Source organism: Misgurnus anguillicaudatus, chromosome 7 (genome assembly GCF_027580225.2).
Source record: "Misgurnus anguillicaudatus chromosome 7, ASM2758022v2, whole genome shotgun sequence".
Classification (NCBI taxonomy): domain Eukaryota; kingdom Metazoa; phylum Chordata; class Actinopteri; order Cypriniformes; family Cobitidae; genus Misgurnus; species Misgurnus anguillicaudatus.
Genome location: NC_073343.2, coordinates 28,412,043 through 28,429,882, shown reverse-complemented (window position 1 = coordinate 28,429,882; position 17,840 = coordinate 28,412,043). Strand labels below are relative to the sequence as shown.

General features: G+C 38.3%; 1 protein-coding gene and 1 long non-coding RNA gene across 2 annotated transcripts in view; one reads left to right on the top strand and one right to left on the bottom strand.

Annotated features, from left to right (window-relative positions):
- The window catches only part of ush2a (Usher syndrome 2A (autosomal recessive, mild)), a 328,621-nt gene extending 312,174 nt beyond the window's left edge, over nt 1-16,447 (bottom strand). Inside the window, 3 exon segments of the mRNA XM_055171788.2 lie at nt 12,099-12,264; nt 14,945-15,597; nt 16,206-16,447. Coding sequence (XP_055027763.2) covers nt 12,099-12,264; nt 14,945-15,477 — 699 coding nt within the window. The 5' untranslated portion in view covers nt 15,478-15,597; nt 16,206-16,447.
- Nucleotides 1-17,840, top strand: part of LOC141365364 (uncharacterized) — a 310,045-nt gene that overhangs the window by 20,926 nt on the left and 271,279 nt on the right. The gene's annotated exons all lie outside the window — the stretch shown is intronic.

Below are 17,840 nucleotides of genomic sequence, written 5' to 3'. Positions count from 1 at the left end.
TCACGTTTGTGAGACCTCCGTGTAAGGGTATAAAGTGGAAGAGACATGCATGTCTCTGTATTTCACCTATCCACTGCAAGTCATGAACACACACAGACACAAATACTGGTCAACTATCACTGCAAAACCAAAACACTTCAGTCACTTCCTGCCAGCTGTGGTAATCGAACAGGCAACCTTTGGGTTACAGTTATGTCTCTCTAACCACTAGGCCACCAATATCTTAAATGGATGATTGTTTCACCAATCATAATTGCATCAGTTTTAAGTGACCCTATACACTTTTTACAATAAATTTGTGTTTTTTCATGTTACAGGGTTCCCACACATTAGTTAACTTCTAATTCAAGGACCTTTTAAGGACTTTCCAGGTCCAATACCCTCAAATTCAGGAACTAAATGTGGGAACACATTTCAAGTGAGAGCAAGGTAACATCGTGTTACTTTTTAAGATACATTGTTACAGTTCCCTTTCAAGGGAACTCACGCTGCGTCACTGCGGTGGATGCTTCCAGGGGTAAGTGCGTCTGAATGTGTATATATCAAATTCAACCAATGGTGAGGCTTAAAGACAAAGACAGGGTGACGCCGGAGCCAGAAAGTATATCGCTCTCTGAAATATTGCCAAATACGGCGTTACAGGGATGCAGGAAGTATGGCAAGGGAGACGCAGCGTCTTGTTCCCTTCTCAGGGAACAACAGTTACATACGTAACCCGAGACGTTTTCATGTGTCAAACACAACTATGCAAAAAAGCATTTTGGTATGAATCAACATTCGCATACAGAAGATATAAGCATTTAAAGTGAACTGTTAAGGCATAAAAAAAAAAATTTGGTTCTGGTTGGTTGTCAGTTTAGGTGATGGGTCGGTAGGGATTTTATTTTATTTTATTACTTTTTTTTCAGTGGCAGCAAGGGATAGGTAGGAAATTGTTACATTTTAAAATTGAATAGCGGATATATGAGGTGACTTTGGCTATATTGCGTGTTTGTCTCACGCAGCGCAGCACGTCTCCACGGATTATCTCTTTTGTCATAATCAGGATTTGACATTAACTTTTTTGCTCACCAGCCAAAGTGGCTAGTTTTTCAAAGTTACTAGCCACTCAGCATTTTCACTGGCCAAATTTTTGTTGCTGGTAAAATAAATTTTATATTATTAAACTTGACTTTGGCATCCTAAAATGACTTTAATTCGAGCAAATGTACTTGCTAAATTAGATGCAGACTGAATTTCAAATGTAGTCTGACTACCCAAATTAAGACAACATTTATTAGCTGGTATATAGCTGGTATATCAGTATAGATCATATCATATATTTAGGTGCATGAAAAACATGCTAGTAAGTAAGGCATAAATAGATTAACTTTGAATGAATATATTAAAAGTAGAGCAGGGGTGTAGAAGAAACACTAATTCTAAACTGAAAAGATAAACACAAAAACCATCGACAACCACTTTAAATATTTATTAACAACAGCAGTAAATACTGTCAAGAAATGTACATGAATTTTACTGTCAGCTAGTTTATGCATTTGTATTTTATAAGCTTGATCATGGTTACTGATAAAAGTGATTTAAGACTTTTTAATGACAAATGTTGAGAGGGCATTATTGTAACATTAAAATGATGCGCAAACCTCTCAGCTGGCGGGTTTTCTTTGATTTCGTGTGCATTCAGGTATGCGCTGAATTTCTCTTCGCTCTTGCCCTGAGAGGTTGCACGCAATTTATATCTAATCAATCACTTCCATGCAATTGTTTTATCTTTCCCGAAGTGTGTATGCGCTCAGACTGCGTCCTCTTGTGCATTCGCAAATCCATCAGCTCTTGCGCGCTCTCTGGAAGGTGACGCTTTGGTCCGCAACGCCCCGCTGATCGCGTGCGCGTCTCTCAACAAACGGTCTCTTTGCGTTGCGCTGGGTGCAGAGTGCTCATGGAAGTTGTCGCATTGCGTATTGTTTATCATTTCGCATAACTTTTAAGAAAACTACAATTAAAAAATTATATTCAACCTGGCAAAGTGGCAAGTGGGATTGGCTGTCTTACCCGCCACGGCCGAAATCTACCCGCATTTGGCGGGTGTTAATGTCAAGCCCTGGTCATAATACCATAAATTCAAATATTATAATTCACTTTCTGACCGCAAAAATGAGCCATGGTTTGTCCTCTCTGGAAGAGAAAAGCCCACTTGCATATCGTTGTTCAGCTCGTCTTTTTTGGTCTGTAAGTTACAACTTTCGGCGGGCGCAAAAGATTACGTTGCTGTGCACGAAAAAGCATCTTGAATGCACACCAAAAGTTACCAGTGCTTTTGTAAGTGACGACAACGATGTGTGAACGATTGTGTTAACGACCGTATAGCTGTCTTGTTTTTAGCATTGGTAGAGGACGTTGCATCGCGTGCTTTACAAAAACGGTGCTGTACTAAAAGGTAAATTATAGTTCGCCTCAAAGTTTTTGTGTATTTATTTAATGTGTATTATTTCTTCCCCAAGCTCATAAAATAAATTTGGGTCGCACATAAATTGGCAGGGTCGGTCGGAAACCGGAACCAAACACATTTTTTTCTTATGCCTAACAGGGAGCTACACTGCGACCAAAATGGTCGCATATGCGACCTTTTGAACTGCCGTTGCGACCCTAATTTTTAATGGGTCGCAAATGTGCTACCTAATGTTTTAGACAATATGCTATGATTTACTATAAGCATTTATTAAAACAGAAATGTGGATTTTAAGAATACGTTTTATAACGTGCTCTGAGCCATCAACACGTTGGCTTCATTTTGCGTGAAAGCACGTCGTGTCTCTCCCCATCAGTGTGCGTTTGCGTGCTCAGCTGTTTCTCAATGAATTGGGTGCGACGCGACGCAAGCGCAGTGTCTTCCATGTTTCTGAACTTGAGCAGAGGTCTTTCTTCACTGAGGACGCGGGACCCGTATGGTTCCGGGTTTATATTTTAAATGGTCTGTCGGTTCCGGTTAGGTCCTAGTTTAATTACTTTGGGTCCCAAGTCTGATTAATATTGAGTTTATAACCCGAGTCGATCGGAAAACGGCCATGAGCGCTACCGCGCTAAAGCTCGAGTGCAGTTTAGCGTGCCTTCGGTTTCTATGGCGATGGTTCTTGTTACGACCACGCGCTGCGTTTTCTTTCTCACATGTTTTTAATAATCTTATTATTAATAAACCATGTATTTTCTAAAACCATATCCATATTAAGTTTGCACAGATTGTAGCAAAAAAGCAGTGCTAATGTCAAGCCCATTGCACTAAACGAGCAAAGCAATGTAAAGTTTGTCACCGGGACAGCAAGTAGATTTGAAAATAAAATAAGTGGAATAATATTATTGAAATAATAAGTGGATTAAGCTTTTTAAATCGGCAAGAGAGAAATAGAAAGATAGAGCAGAAGCAGTAAAAGTGCCTATTTAATAGAAATTATTACCATTATAACATCAGTCATAACACCAGTCACATTTATAATCTATAGACCTGCACTGTCTATTAATATACTATACATAGTATTGTATTATATTGAGTTTGATAAAAGGGGTCTAATTGCTTCATATATCAGTGCAAAAACAGTAAGTGTTTTCGTGGTGCTTTGACAAACAGTGTCAGCTTTGTTAATGGCAAAGAAAGTTTGGGGTGTTTAGATTAATTAAATATAATGTGAAATTCATATTAATTTTCAATAAATCAAAGTATTGTGTTGTGTCACACATTATTAGTTCTTCGTCACATGTATAGTAGACCATTATTTGTCAGTGGGTAATGATTGCCCTTTTTACCGGTTACCACCACCAAGTAAATTTCAGATCTGTGGGAAACACTGATTGCAACGTTTAAGAAAACAAGGCGGCATGTGGTTTAAAAGATGGCAAGTAAAATAAAAAGCATATCTGTATGCAATACAGTTTCATTATTGTTCATTATTAACCAGAGCGCCTTAATATAACTTGAAAAAAATATGTGCGACCAAATCATATTTTGCGCCAGTAACTGAAAAAGTTGGTAGCGCAAGTGCCACCAGTGGAAAAGGTTAGTGTAGTTCCCTGCCTAAGCACGTGTGCTTAAAAAGTCTAGAATTTTTATGATATTATCCTACACTACACAGGGAATAATATGGATTTTTTTCCCAGAAAACTTCTTGGATAGAATAGATTCAAGCACTTTCAATGACCTGTATTTATGTATGTATATTTTCAAAAACTTCCCAGGGCTTTGAATTTTTTCCCCCAGATTCACAAACTTTTAAGGATTTCAAGGACCCGTGGGAACCCTGTGTTAAATTATTAGTATGGTCATATACTTTTAATATAACAAACTAATTACAGATTTTTTTTATTTAAAATTTAGATGAATTTGTATGTAATTCAAGAAAACTGAAAAAATACTGTATAAATAATATAGGCTATTTATATATTAATCATGTAAGGGATAATGTAGAGGCAGCCGGTAGTTATCGGGAAATAAGCCCCGACAAGGGGCTTATTTTCCCGATAACTACCGGCTGCCTCTACATTATCCCGCTTATTACACGGCTACTTGTCACATAAGAAAAAAAACGGACATGAATATGAATTTGAAACATTTTATTGGCATATTTGTTTTAAATGAACATTTTTATCCTTCTGCGAAACTTTGCAGATGCATAAAATGATCGTAATACCTTATTAAGATCCTCTGCTTCATACTTGTCTGTCTCCATTTTTATCTCTTTTAGACAGTCTTTGAGAAGTTTTAATGCCCATTCTGTATTTTTTTTGTGTGTTGGCTTCGTAGCTGTCATGCTCTATTTTGTCAAGTTCAGTCTCAGTAAGCTCTCTGTGTCTTGTCGTTGTTCGTTCTTCTATCCACTGTTTAAATGTTTTGTTTTTTCCGTAAATGTTAAAATTAATGTCAAAATTTTCCATGCTTAATTGTGGTTGTCCAGTGTTTGTCACAAGATGGCGCCAAACAGTTATCTTTATTGGTCTTTATTGGCGCGGAGCGATTTTAATCGTACAAGTAGTACCGGCTATGCGTTATTACTTTGGAACGGTTATTATTTGAAAAGAATGAACCTGCAAATGTCAAAACTGACCAATCAGAATCAAGCATTCCAGAGAGCCGTGTAATAAGTTGATACAACAATGTTGATATTTAAATAAACACATATAGGCCTAATTATGTAATATATACATATAGACCTGTCATAGACGTCCAATTGACATCCAAAAAAATTACCCAGTTCAAAGGTCAAATGTTGACTGTAAATATGACGTCCAAGTAGGGTCATGGTTGGATATCCAAATACTGGACCTAGTTTGGACGTCAAATAGACGTGGGTCACCTTTGTCCCGTGACAGTTTTTTGCAGCATCCCTCCTCCACCCAATTGTCTCACTCTCTACTGGTATATCTACAGTATCCCAGTTAAGGGGGGAGGGTTACTCTGGGTTCGGACTAATATTTCGAGCTTGAAACCCTCCCCTCGGACATCACACACATTTAGCTTTATTTCACATTTGATTACACGTTAATGTGAACTTATCAGTATGGGTATTCCCTGGGATTGAACCCATGACCTTTGACCCTAATGCAACGCTACATCTACTAAGCTATTCTATGTGGCTGCTTCTATTTGGCATCACAGTAGCTTTTTAAATCGTAACCAAACACCAGAACTGAAAGCGAGAGCACACATAACAATGTCTTTGACACTGATCCCACAAAATGTACAAGATGTAGAGGTGATAACACCCCAGAACTGAATCAAAAGAGCCTTAACCTTTATGCAAAAGAACAAGGAAGTTTTAACTATTTATAAGAGCGAGTTTTGTCATGACAGCCACCTGACACTTGTATTGATATGAGGATTTTGATTTACGTGAACTCATCCAATCATTGCTCCTCCCTGACATTTAAAATTTTACCTCTTTCTTCTCCGACTCTCTTTTATGTTCAGAAAACTGGTGGCGCTCATCAGTTCCAACCAACGTGCAACTAGAGACAATATTGCTGTTAGACGTTTGCTCAACGCTCGCTTGATCTTAACTACAGCCCATATCCTCACAGAGACAAATCACCCACAATAAGTAATGCAACAAACAACCGACAGAAGCTCACTGTCAGTTCTCGTCCTCACCTGCACATGTGGAATAAAGCGGATATTATCGTCCGCCAGCATTTCCTGCACTGTCACTCTCGCTCCTCTTAAAGTAATGACTACGGACAAGCACCTACAGATCAACTCCTCTTTTCCCAGAAGTCTTTCTCAACGCTATAATGTTGTATTCCGTTTGAGTGCTTCTTTATTCTTCTGCTCTCTTTATCTGACTTTCTTCTGAGGTTTTCTTACCAGACAGCATGAAGACAGCTACCTGTCAGCGCACTTAAACATTTGGCTCCTTGATTTTAACTACACTGTAACATCTAAACAGAAAGCTAAAGACGACAAATAATAAATGTCTCTGTGAAGTTTCAGAAAATACCCCACAGATCATTTATTATAGCATGTCCAAAATGACCCTATTTGGGTGGGAGCAAAACATGCGCTGTGCCTGTACCTTTTTATGCAAATGAATAACTGCTCCCTACTCCCTTACGAAATAGACAGTGAGTGCTTTTAGTTAAAATAGATAGGATTCCTGTGAATACAGTCGGAAACAATAGTATCTTACTATTAAGATATGGCAGACAGCCTACAAATAAAGGGGGAACTATGGTAATGCAGGGCCGTCATTCAGTGCCTGTGGGCGGGGCTTTTTCAGTGTGAGGTCACATAAACAAGAAAATCAAAACTGCATGTCTAATCAGACTTTGGTTTAATGGGAATTAAAAAAGAAGGAGTGGGTGTTTTTTATTGTAGGGACACATACATTTATGATCCAAACACCTTGTAAAAGTCGATTTTTCATAATAGGTGCCTTTAATGCAGTGCTTCTCAAATAGTGGGGCGGGACCCCCAGGGGGGGCTCGAAGCGACACCAGGGGGGGCGCGCGAGACCCCCGGGAAAATACTTTTTCAGGAAGTGATTTTTTTGCACCGTCACTTAAAGACATTACACCCCAATCACGCTGATAAGCTGCTTGTGCTTTTTATTATTATTTATTGATTATATTTCATTTAATTTTTCAGTATCAAATGGTCAAAAAATATTATACTTTAAATAAGGATTGATTTTCTTATTTCAGGCAAATTGATGCATTTTAAGTCTTTTCTGTTACAGACTAAAAAACAATGTTAATAAAGTTATTCTTTGTTGTAAGTTGATCGATATTTCTTTTTTGTGTTTTCTTTTTGTGTTTTCTCAATGTTAATAAGGATACAATGTTTTGCAGGTGTGTAATTTTATAGACAAATTATACTATTTACAGTCGCGGTGGAGAGTTGGGGGGGCGCGAAATGTTTACCTCTTCCTAGGGGGGGCGTGACAGAAAATAATTGAGAAGTACTGCTTTAATGGTAGAATGGTTCAATAGAGTAAGTGACACACATTCAACAAATATACAGGTCAAATAACATTTTGATGCACAAAACTATAATTGGTCTCAGAAAATGAATAATTAGATTTATTTTTAAAATATATTTATTTGCTGAATATATTTATGAGGGAAAATTTTACAAAAAATGTTATATATATATATATATATATATATATATATATATATATCCTTTTTTTTCTGTGGGTTTGTTTCTCGTCTTCTGCTTTGGAGCCATGAAACATGTAAAAAAAGTGCAATATAAATAAATGTGACTTGACTTGAATATATCTATTGGTTATACTATTGAAGGTTGGCTACGGTTATCAGTCATACATTCAAATAAAATACACATCTGATCATTTGAACCTAAACCCTAACCATTTAGTAGTTAGCGCAAAAATGAATTTTAAAAAATACACCTCTCCAACAGATGTGTAAAAGGCAGGTGCACTCAAATCTGTTTTGCATTGTAACACACAATACAAGCAAACCATTTAACATTAACACTATTTGAACTTTTAGGCATTTCAAAGGTTTGTTTAATTCATATGGGCCCTATTTTAACAATCTAAGCGCTTTTTCTAAAGTGCACGCCGCACGGTCTAAACGGGCATGTCCGTTTTCATTTTTGCTAATTTAACGATGGGAAATAAACTGAAAAATTTAGCGGAGAAAGAAGACCACCAGTTTAAAAAAAGGTCAAACATTTTTTGTTGTTTAAATTTTTATTGAATTTTTTTTTGAAAAATAAAAAGCCATTTTCTTTCCGTCATAGAAGTAAAAATAGCAGGCTTTTAATTGCTGTAAATGTATTGATATCCTACATAATCATTGTAATCTCATAAAATAATTTGCAAATATGCAAAAAAAGGTTTGTGCAAGAGATACAAAATTTACAAACGGTGCAGAGAGCCGTTTCAGCACTCGGACAGCGCCATGTTTTTTTAAAAAGCATTAATTAAAAATGTTTCTCATCTCACCATATCCACAGGTACATAGTCATCATATACAATAAATCCGTGAGGTAGCATTAAAAAAAAACTTTTAAAAACAAATGCATTTGTTTAAAGCAAAGCATTTATTTACTTACCAGGCTGCAGGTGAAGCAGCTCTTTGCGCCTTCTAACGTCTCATAATTAGTCATCATTTATGTCCAAGAGACTCAAAAATAATCTTTTACAGTCAATCCTTTAATCTTTCATATTTAAAAGTATTTTTGTGCTGCTGCGCATTCATGTACTTTGTGATAAGCAAACCCGCGTTGTCCTCCGGTTTATAGGCGCATATTACTAATGCGCTCTTTAAATAACATAAAACACATTGCGCTTTTGGTCAATGGCGTAGTCTATTTTAGTTGCCTCAAAATAGCAACGCGCCAACAATGTGCCTGAACACACCTAGTTTTCAGACCAGAACGCCCATGTGCGCAAAAGGGGGCGCAAATGCATTTGCTATTTAAACAACGCAGCGCTAAAAACGTGAAAATTAGGGTGGAAACTAGCGAAAGACACTTGCGTCGCGCATTGCGCTGCATTGCGCCAGGTGTAAGATAGAACCCATAGTCATCCACAAGTAGACCACCATAAAGAGTTAAGTGCTAATTTTATCCCTAAAATACAGAAACCTACTGCAGTGTCAAGTCCTAATGGACAGAGAGAGTATATCTTATATAAGTCAAAGCTGTCAAAGGAAGAGAACATATTACCTGTGATTTTGTGTGAAGAAGCTTATTAACATAATAATATTTTCTGTCCCAGAAGTCAACCTGTTATTCATAATCTGAACGTTTGCAATTTAAAGCCATAATAATCACTACTACTGTAATGTAATACTCTCCACAGACACATAATTCTGTTTTCTCACGATGGCCAACTTTGGCTTTCTCTCAGCCATTTCCAAAGCTAAACAATACCGAAGAGACAAAGCTGATTGTTTGGCAAAATATCTGAATAGCTAAGAATGAAACATGACCCAGCAATTCCACAGTCTCTCATGCTAGTATTCATATCTGCATTTCTTCAACACAAATTCAGATCATTCTTTGAAAATAAAGCGCAGGCAGAAGCAAAATTGTGACTGTGGGTCGGTGTGCGTGTGTTGATATGTATTCAGCGCAGGGTGCATGTGTGAGACCGACCCGCTCTCTTCCACCTTCCTGCCCTCGCAGCTGCAGGAAAGCAGATGTTTACCACTGTAATTAACGCCTTCTATTCATGCATCTTGTCCAAAGTGGAAATCTGTTGTGACATGGGTTCAGCGTGAACCTGCTGCGGGTTCTCCCGACACAATATTAATATCAATATTTTCCAGCAGCTAATTACCTCAAATATGAATGCAGGGTGATTTAGAGTTGCCGAAGCAGATTCTACATGACACCTGACCAAGATGACTGCGCTGTATGATTTGTATTACAGCAAGTCCAACTATTCATCACCATTAGCACTTCAGCATCATATACTTTATTATACAACATTTATTTATGTTTATGCATCTGGCAGACACTTGTTTAAAGCAGCAATGCATCAGTTTATGTATTCTTTGGGTTTGAACCCATGAACTTGTTGTGACAAATATCATGCGATTCCAGTTCAGCTTCCCTATAGGAACCAAACACTGTCAGAAAAAAATAAAATACAGTATGTACCCCAATGTCACTGGGGGGTCCCTTTAAAAAGATTACAGCTTTTGACATACAGAGTTCATATTAATACCTCAGTGGTACATTCTGGGCCGGGTTTCCCAAAAGCATCGTAAGGCTAAGTAGATCGTAAAAACGATCGTACGAATCATCTTAGAATTACGGGCTGTTTCCCAAAAGCTTCGTAACTTAAGTTGCACTTGAAAATCATCGTAGATCTACGAGTGCTCTGGAGTAATCGTTCATTCATAAGTGCATCGTAAGACAACAGAGTTACAAGATCACCTACAGGACAACCAGCAAATTGCACTCCTGCAATGACGATAATGTAATGTTTTAAATGTTTATGTATTTATTGGGTTCTTCTTTGTTTATTTTATATTAAATATATAATATAATATATTTAAAATTCTAATGAGAAATCAAATTTAAATGACTAAACATAAATTAATAAAGAAGGAAAACGTATTTTGTACAAGTTGGTAAAAGTTTTTTGTATTTTGGTAAAAGTTGGTATAGCAAATTGATAAATGGTTCATACCGATTGCTGCTATAATTCATCTAAACATTGTTTTTAAGGGAAATGGCATCTAATTAAAGAAACCAAATAAATATTTACGGTACAATGCAATAATCCATAATAATAAATAAACATAGATAATAAACAACAAATAATAATAATAATCTAAACTATAATAGAAACGCAGAAGGCATTTCGCAGTGGGACGAGTCCTAACTAAATACAGAAAATAATATTTAATAAATTATTAAAACATTTAAAAAGTCATTGAACAATAATGAAAATATATTATTAAAAATATTAGTGCACATCGGCTGAAGATCATTAGCCTAAACAAGCTTCTGCTACAAATTCGAGTCATTCTATTGGTGACATTTCAGCACTTGACAAATGGATAGCGACTCGTAAGTAGCACTAAAACCCAGCTGCGAGCAATCGTTTCACGTACGTTTCCCAAAGATGAACAACGAATGTTCGTTAAGTAGCTCGTAGAAAGCGCTCTTAAGTGCTAAGTTCAATCATTATCGGGAAACCCAGCCATGGTCTCTCAAAAGGTACACATACGAACCTAATGGAACATATTTTACCTTTTTAAAGGGACACATAAAAAATATGCTTATTTTCCAGCTCTTCTAGAGTTAAACATTTGATTTTTACCGTTTTGGAATCCATTCAGCTGAAGTTGTGATTTTCTAGGCAGATATGGCTAGGAACTATACTCTCATTCTGGCGTAATAATCAAGAACTTTGCTGCTGTAACATGGCTGCAGCAGGTGTAGTCATATTACGCACTGCCCGAAAATAATCCCCTGCTATTGAAAGTTAATAAGGGGGCTATTTTCGGCTGCTGCGTAATATCACTACGCCTGCTGCAGCCATGTTACGGCAGCGAAGTCCTTGATTATTAAACCAGAATGAGAGTATAGTTCCTAGCCATATCTGCCTAGAAAATCAGAAATTTTAATTTTCCGTCTGTCTTAATACTTGATTTAAATACAGAAGAGTCAAGTTTTAAATAGGAAAAAATTTTAAACTCTTTCGTTATTTTTTAGCCCAATGCTAATGATCTAATCAGATTCAATGAATTATGCCAAGCCATGCCAAAAGCTGTACCGCCAGACCCGGAGATCAGCCGAATGGATTCCAAAACGGCAAAAATCAAATGTTTAACTCTAGGAAAATGAGCATATTTTCAAAAAAGTCCCTTTAAAGAATACATATTTTGACCATTGACTGTGTATTCAACTAGTTGAGATGCACAAGTCTTTACATCACACAAAATCAACCAATAATAACTATACACAGCTATACAATGTTGATCCAACCTTATAAATCAAAAACATGTTCCACCCACAATGCTCCCACTGAATACTGAATTTGCCTCTTTGCTATTTCCCATTGACCTAAAAGGCAAACGTGACACATAAAAATGACCACAAAAGATAAAAGAAAAAGCCCACCCACCTGTAAAGCCACGTGTGCCCACTGGCCTATGCTAATGTGACCTGCGGTCTTCATGGTTAAGGAGCGAGGTTGTCCGCTTTGAATGCCGTAGTGGAACTGAACATCCTCCTGCGAGATGGTCACCATGAAAACCAGTCGGTCCTCAGTGCTCTTTTCAATTAGAGTCCTGTACATAAGGAAATTAAACATTAATGTTAGGTTTACCCTTTAAATTGTGCAAATTGACATTGCAAATTGAAAATACGGCCAATGGAAAGACATCAATTCTGCAAAAACTTTCATATTTCGCAAAAAAAGTTTTTACGCTCGCATGAGGTGGTTTTTCAGGCAATTCGGAAAAGGTGTATTTGGCAAAACTGCAATAAAAACAGTTTATCTGCATTTTCAGGTCATCTGATGCAAGTAGGTCACATAATTATTATTTGAAAATGAAGTATATTCTAAAACATCCAGGAAAAAACTTCAATAGTGGCATTTCTTGCCAATAATGTTTGGATAATAAGGGTGTCACGATTTCAAGTCGCAACCTCGAACTTCGAATTAAACAATGGAATCGTCGATGTGCCACTCCCCCATGTCACGTCCGGTCGGCTTGCCAAGCGGGAAAAAAACACACGTGTTGAGTGCTGCTAGTCAACCTCCTCTAACTTAGCTAGCTACAGCCAGTCAAAAGATAGCAAGGCAGATACAGGAGACACCACGCGAGCTGCTCTTTACATGGGAAACAAAAAAACTGCAAGTGCCTCCCGCCTTCAACTTAATTCAATCAGAGCACACACACGTGCACAGCAGAACGGCGTCTGTGCCAGGAATGGTCGTTTCTCTGAACTGAGATATGTTTAAATTTCACAACCACTTATTTCAGTTGCTTAAGAGTTATGAAACAGCATTTAAGGGGTATTGTCTCACAATCTCGTCTGACGGTAATAAAAGCACGTTTTCAAGGTGCAAAGTACTGACAGGAATGTTCATCTGACAGGAAGTTTAGTTTTATCAGGTATGTGAGTGTGCCATATTTTTCCACTGGCGGCACAACTAACATGGCAGGGCATCTCCGGGTTCCATAAAAGTCTAGTCTAAAAATGGCATAGCCTTTTTTGTGGTTTCAAAAAAAAAGAAAAAATTGAAAATTGAATCGAATCGTAACCTTAGAATCGAAAATGTATCCGGATCAAGGATTTGGAGAATCATGACACCCCTAATAATTATTATTTGAAGATGAAGCGGTATGTACTAAAACCTTCCAGAAATACCTCAATAGTGGCTTTCCTTGGCAATAATGTTTGGATAACACTCCTACATCTCTTTTGATTTAAAATAATTTACTATTATCTCCAAGAAACACCTATACATTGCCACTCCTAAGTATAAGGAGCTTTCCTTGGCATTAATGTTTGGATAATACTCTTACAAATAATGCTGTGTGCGGTGGATGTAATATTAATAAACCTACCAACATCAGTCGACGTAATGTTTGGAATGACTTATCGCGAAAGGAAAGCATACGTTTCAGACATATATCATCGGTTAATGGAAACGCAGTCGTTTTGCAAATAGTCATTTGTCGATATTTAGAAAATAACGCTAAAGTTTCGCACAAATCTGTATTGGAAACGCCACTAGTGACTGGGATGCACCAAATGCTAAACAATTTGCTTATTTACATGAGATATTAGACAATACATGAAGCTTCATCTCACATCAAGCACGATGGTGAGAGACAAACAATCAATAGTTTTTTTTTTTTAAATCTGCCAGCGCTTATTTACTGGGAAATACCTTACCATCTTTAATGAAAGTCACTCTGACATTCATGCATGTTGTATCAATATTTTCCATTTGCCTTTTCTTGTTACTGGAAAACACCCCAATACGCTGTCATATGAAACACTACTACAGGCATTTTATGGGAAACGCAGCATTTACGAACACAGGCCACCACGTCCAATAATTCATAAAGCATTTGTACTCGGATTGTGCCGGGCCCCAGAGTCAGAAACATCTCACCTACAGTCAAGCTTTTCTGCCTGCTCCACTTGCAATTAGGCCAGGCTTCTCCGGGGAAAGCCACGTTTTAGTATTCAATATGTCTAGTAAGGCAAGTGTTCCAAAAAACGAGTCCGAGCTGTGTATATTTTTATGTCGTATTACCAAGGGAATCTTCGGCAGGTATTAAACACAGCAGGCTTATTAATTCACTAAAAAACAGAATAAACATGCCGACTGCCTCGACGAAAAACAAAAGCTGAACCGCCTCACGGAGTCACTTATTTATTTTTCAACCCTACACGCCGGTGGCTTTGTCTCTCTTTTCATGCTCTGTCTGCACTTGATATAAAATGCTGAAACAGTTGTTCTTCTTCTGGACCCTCTCTGACTCCGTCCTTTCATCCCATCACCCACTTTCAACTATATCATTTTCTGTGCTGTGGAAAAACAAAGTGGCCTTTGAGTTGTTGCCGTTTTTTTGCCAGGGCTCAGGAAACACTGTGGCAATTTCATTTCATTGATCTGAAACTGGCCACAGCTGGTCTTGCCGTAGCAAATAGGGCTTACAGCTTTTTCAACTTGGCAGGGCTCCTCACACAATGTGGTCCATGTACCAACACGCTTTCAAAGTGAAGATACAACACAGAAAATGTGACGAGAACAAACCAGCAGCTGTGGCAGGATTACATTTTGTTTTGAATAAAAACCAAATCTAGGCTGCTGGCCAAGCTAACCATATCTGGTGTAGATCATACAGGTAAACGGGTATTGAAACCGATATGGTTCATTAAGTTCTCTAAAGTGACAGAAACACTCTCTAACCTTCTTAAGGGAAAATTCTGGACGGATCTACTTACATTACACCATCTTCCTCGAGTTTCACCCACACGGTTAGAGTAAACGAGCTCTCTGGACCCAAGTTCGGAACGGAGGGGGACACAGAACAATCTTTCAGATTGGGAAAAACAAAGCTGGGGGATCCAGGCTCTGCACCCGGACGGTGGTCCTCACTAAAAACCTTTCGGCACGTGTCCAAGTGTGTTGTGATGAGGTCGCTGTAGTTTGGGGTAGAAGAGCTGTGTGGACACTCTTGGATGCAGAACTTTTGCACACAGGTCAGAAGGTCCTCCCGTACCCGGGCAGCTTGGCAAAAAGTGCTTCTATCAGGGATGCCACACGTGGATCCTGTCGGTGTGGTGCTGACTGATTTATATGCCCCTATGTTCTCCAGCCTGGGGAAGATGCCCTGAGGGGCAACCAGGGTGAGGGAGGCATAAAAGCCTAGGGTGTACAGTAATAACATAGCACCTTTGTGCCCAAAGAGCCGATACGTCTTTGCTGGTGACGGTGCCTCCTGATGTAGGGATCTTAAATAAGTAATGATGGTCATGCTTGCCGTGACATTTTTACAGTCCAGTGCCTTGGGTAAGGCAGCACAGCTTAATGGCACAATGTCAAAGAGGGGACCAAAGCCTTCACATGATAGCTAGGATTTGGGCCCGTTAAAGTCCTGTAGGGAGAAAAATCATAAGTGAAAACATATTTATGGAAAATATTACACCCTGACACCTTTCCTCAGGCTGTTTGGATTGCGGCTTGATGCAAGAAAAGCTTAACAATTACTTTTTGCCGCCGCATCTGAATTGCACTGCGCGTGGCTTTGTGTCAACAACAGCTCCCCTGAATTCAAGTGGCATTGCGCAGAGGAGAATAACAGCTTTTGTAAAATGCAGTAAAGGTATGGTGAACACACAAAATAGATGCAAACGGTTCGTTTCAAAACATAACGCATAAATCTGAGGTAAGGGAGTTACCTCAGCATTAAAAACATAACACATTAATCTCATTCAGGTTGTTCGAGCACAAACATTCAACAGGTTGCTGAACTCAATCGTAAACACCCTATAATAAAATGACGAACAAATAAAAACAAGCGGGAAATCCTGTCCACTTCATTGAACAAAAGCTTTTTAGTGTTTTGCGTTTGCGCCTCTTCATTAATCTTACAAAAAAAACTCAAGGCTGTAAATTACTTTAACACAAGCAAATATAACCATAAACAAACACATAAACATCAACAAGTGACAGTATTAAAATAAACTATACTATATTTCTTACCTCGATGCATGATGATGCATTCAAGGAGCTCGTGGCCAAAGCAGATTATGAGAGTTTGCCATCTGCTCGGCGCGCGCGCGCGTCACACAAACTACCCAGAACTTGAGAGCTCGATCACTCTAAAAACAATTCGCCAAAATGATGATAAATAACACATAGGAACACGTAGAAGCGGTAAGTGACGGGATAACGAAAAAAACCTGTTGCCATCATTGATCAGAGGCGCTGGCGGGTGATGACAGTGTTACATTACGTCTCGATTGAACAAGTGGATCTCTTGGCTCGTGAACGCCACTCCACGTCGCTTAGCAACCCGGCACAGAGTTGCACATTCAGGTGCTGGACTCCAGGAGGGGAAAGCAGGACAAAGGATTATAAGAGAGGGGGGATGAATGAATGCACAATGTGGGGATGTTTGGGTATTATTGTGGACCATGACGCACTGATCACAGGGATGGCATTACTCTGGCGAAATGTCGCATCCTCTTGCTTGGTTCTCATAAACTCATGTAACATGGGCCTAAATAAAGCAAGCCTCACAAATGGATATGGTTTATTTGCCCCTTTTTGGAAAGCTTACATGACATTTATAGACATTAAACAATTAATATTTTTAATTATTTCTTTATTATAGTTGTTTTCTGCAAAAAGGCAAAGGTGATTTAAAAGATGAAAAGTTGGTGAACAGTTACCAGTTAAACACTAAAAAATGTATTTGTTGACAACCCATTTACACCTTCAAGTTCAAACTAATTTAAGATCAGAATCTCGGGTAACTCTAATGGGTCGGATAGTATCATAATTTTCTTGCTATAAGTTTTAAATGACAGTTTCATGCCAGTTGTTAAGGATTTCTTAAGGTTTATTTAACTAAGTTTGGAAGGAGCATTATCATGTTATCCAATCCATCAGCACGAGCTGTATATATAGCCACCCCTTTTTGTGTCCTGTGAGAGTTTTGCAGCATCCCTCCTCCACTCCATCACCTCACCGGTTGGTACCTATGCCAATTATGGAGGGGGTGTAAATTCACACTTTTAGAGCTTTTAAAGGGATAGTTCATCCAAAAATGAAAATTCTCTCATTGTTTACTCACTCTCGTGTTATACAAACCTGTATACATTTCTTTGTTTTGATGAACATGAAGGAAGATATTTTAAGGAATGTTTGACGCCGAATCGTTCACAAGCCCCATTCACTTCCATAGCATTCTTTTTTCCTAATATAAAAGTGATTGGGGCTCATGATTGGTTTCGTTACAAAATGTATAACGGTTTGTACCGAGCCCCTAAGATGACATTGGAGTAAAAAAAATCTAAAGTTTAGTTTCATGTGCTCACGTGAAACCTTCGCGTGCTCACGTGAAACTTTCGCTTTCACGTGCGCACGTGAAACTATCGCGTGCGCACGTGAAACTATTGCATTTAGTTTCGCATATGCACATAAAACTATCGCCTGAGCACATGAAACTATCGCGTGCGCACATGAAAGCAAAACTTTATTTAATTTTTTTGTCCATGTCCCCTTAGATAGGGTGGCCATACGTGCCATTCTTTCTGGACGCGTCCTGGCCAGGATTTCGGGTGCGTCTTCCAGAAGTCGTATTTGTTGACCACATACGTCATAGAGGATTAT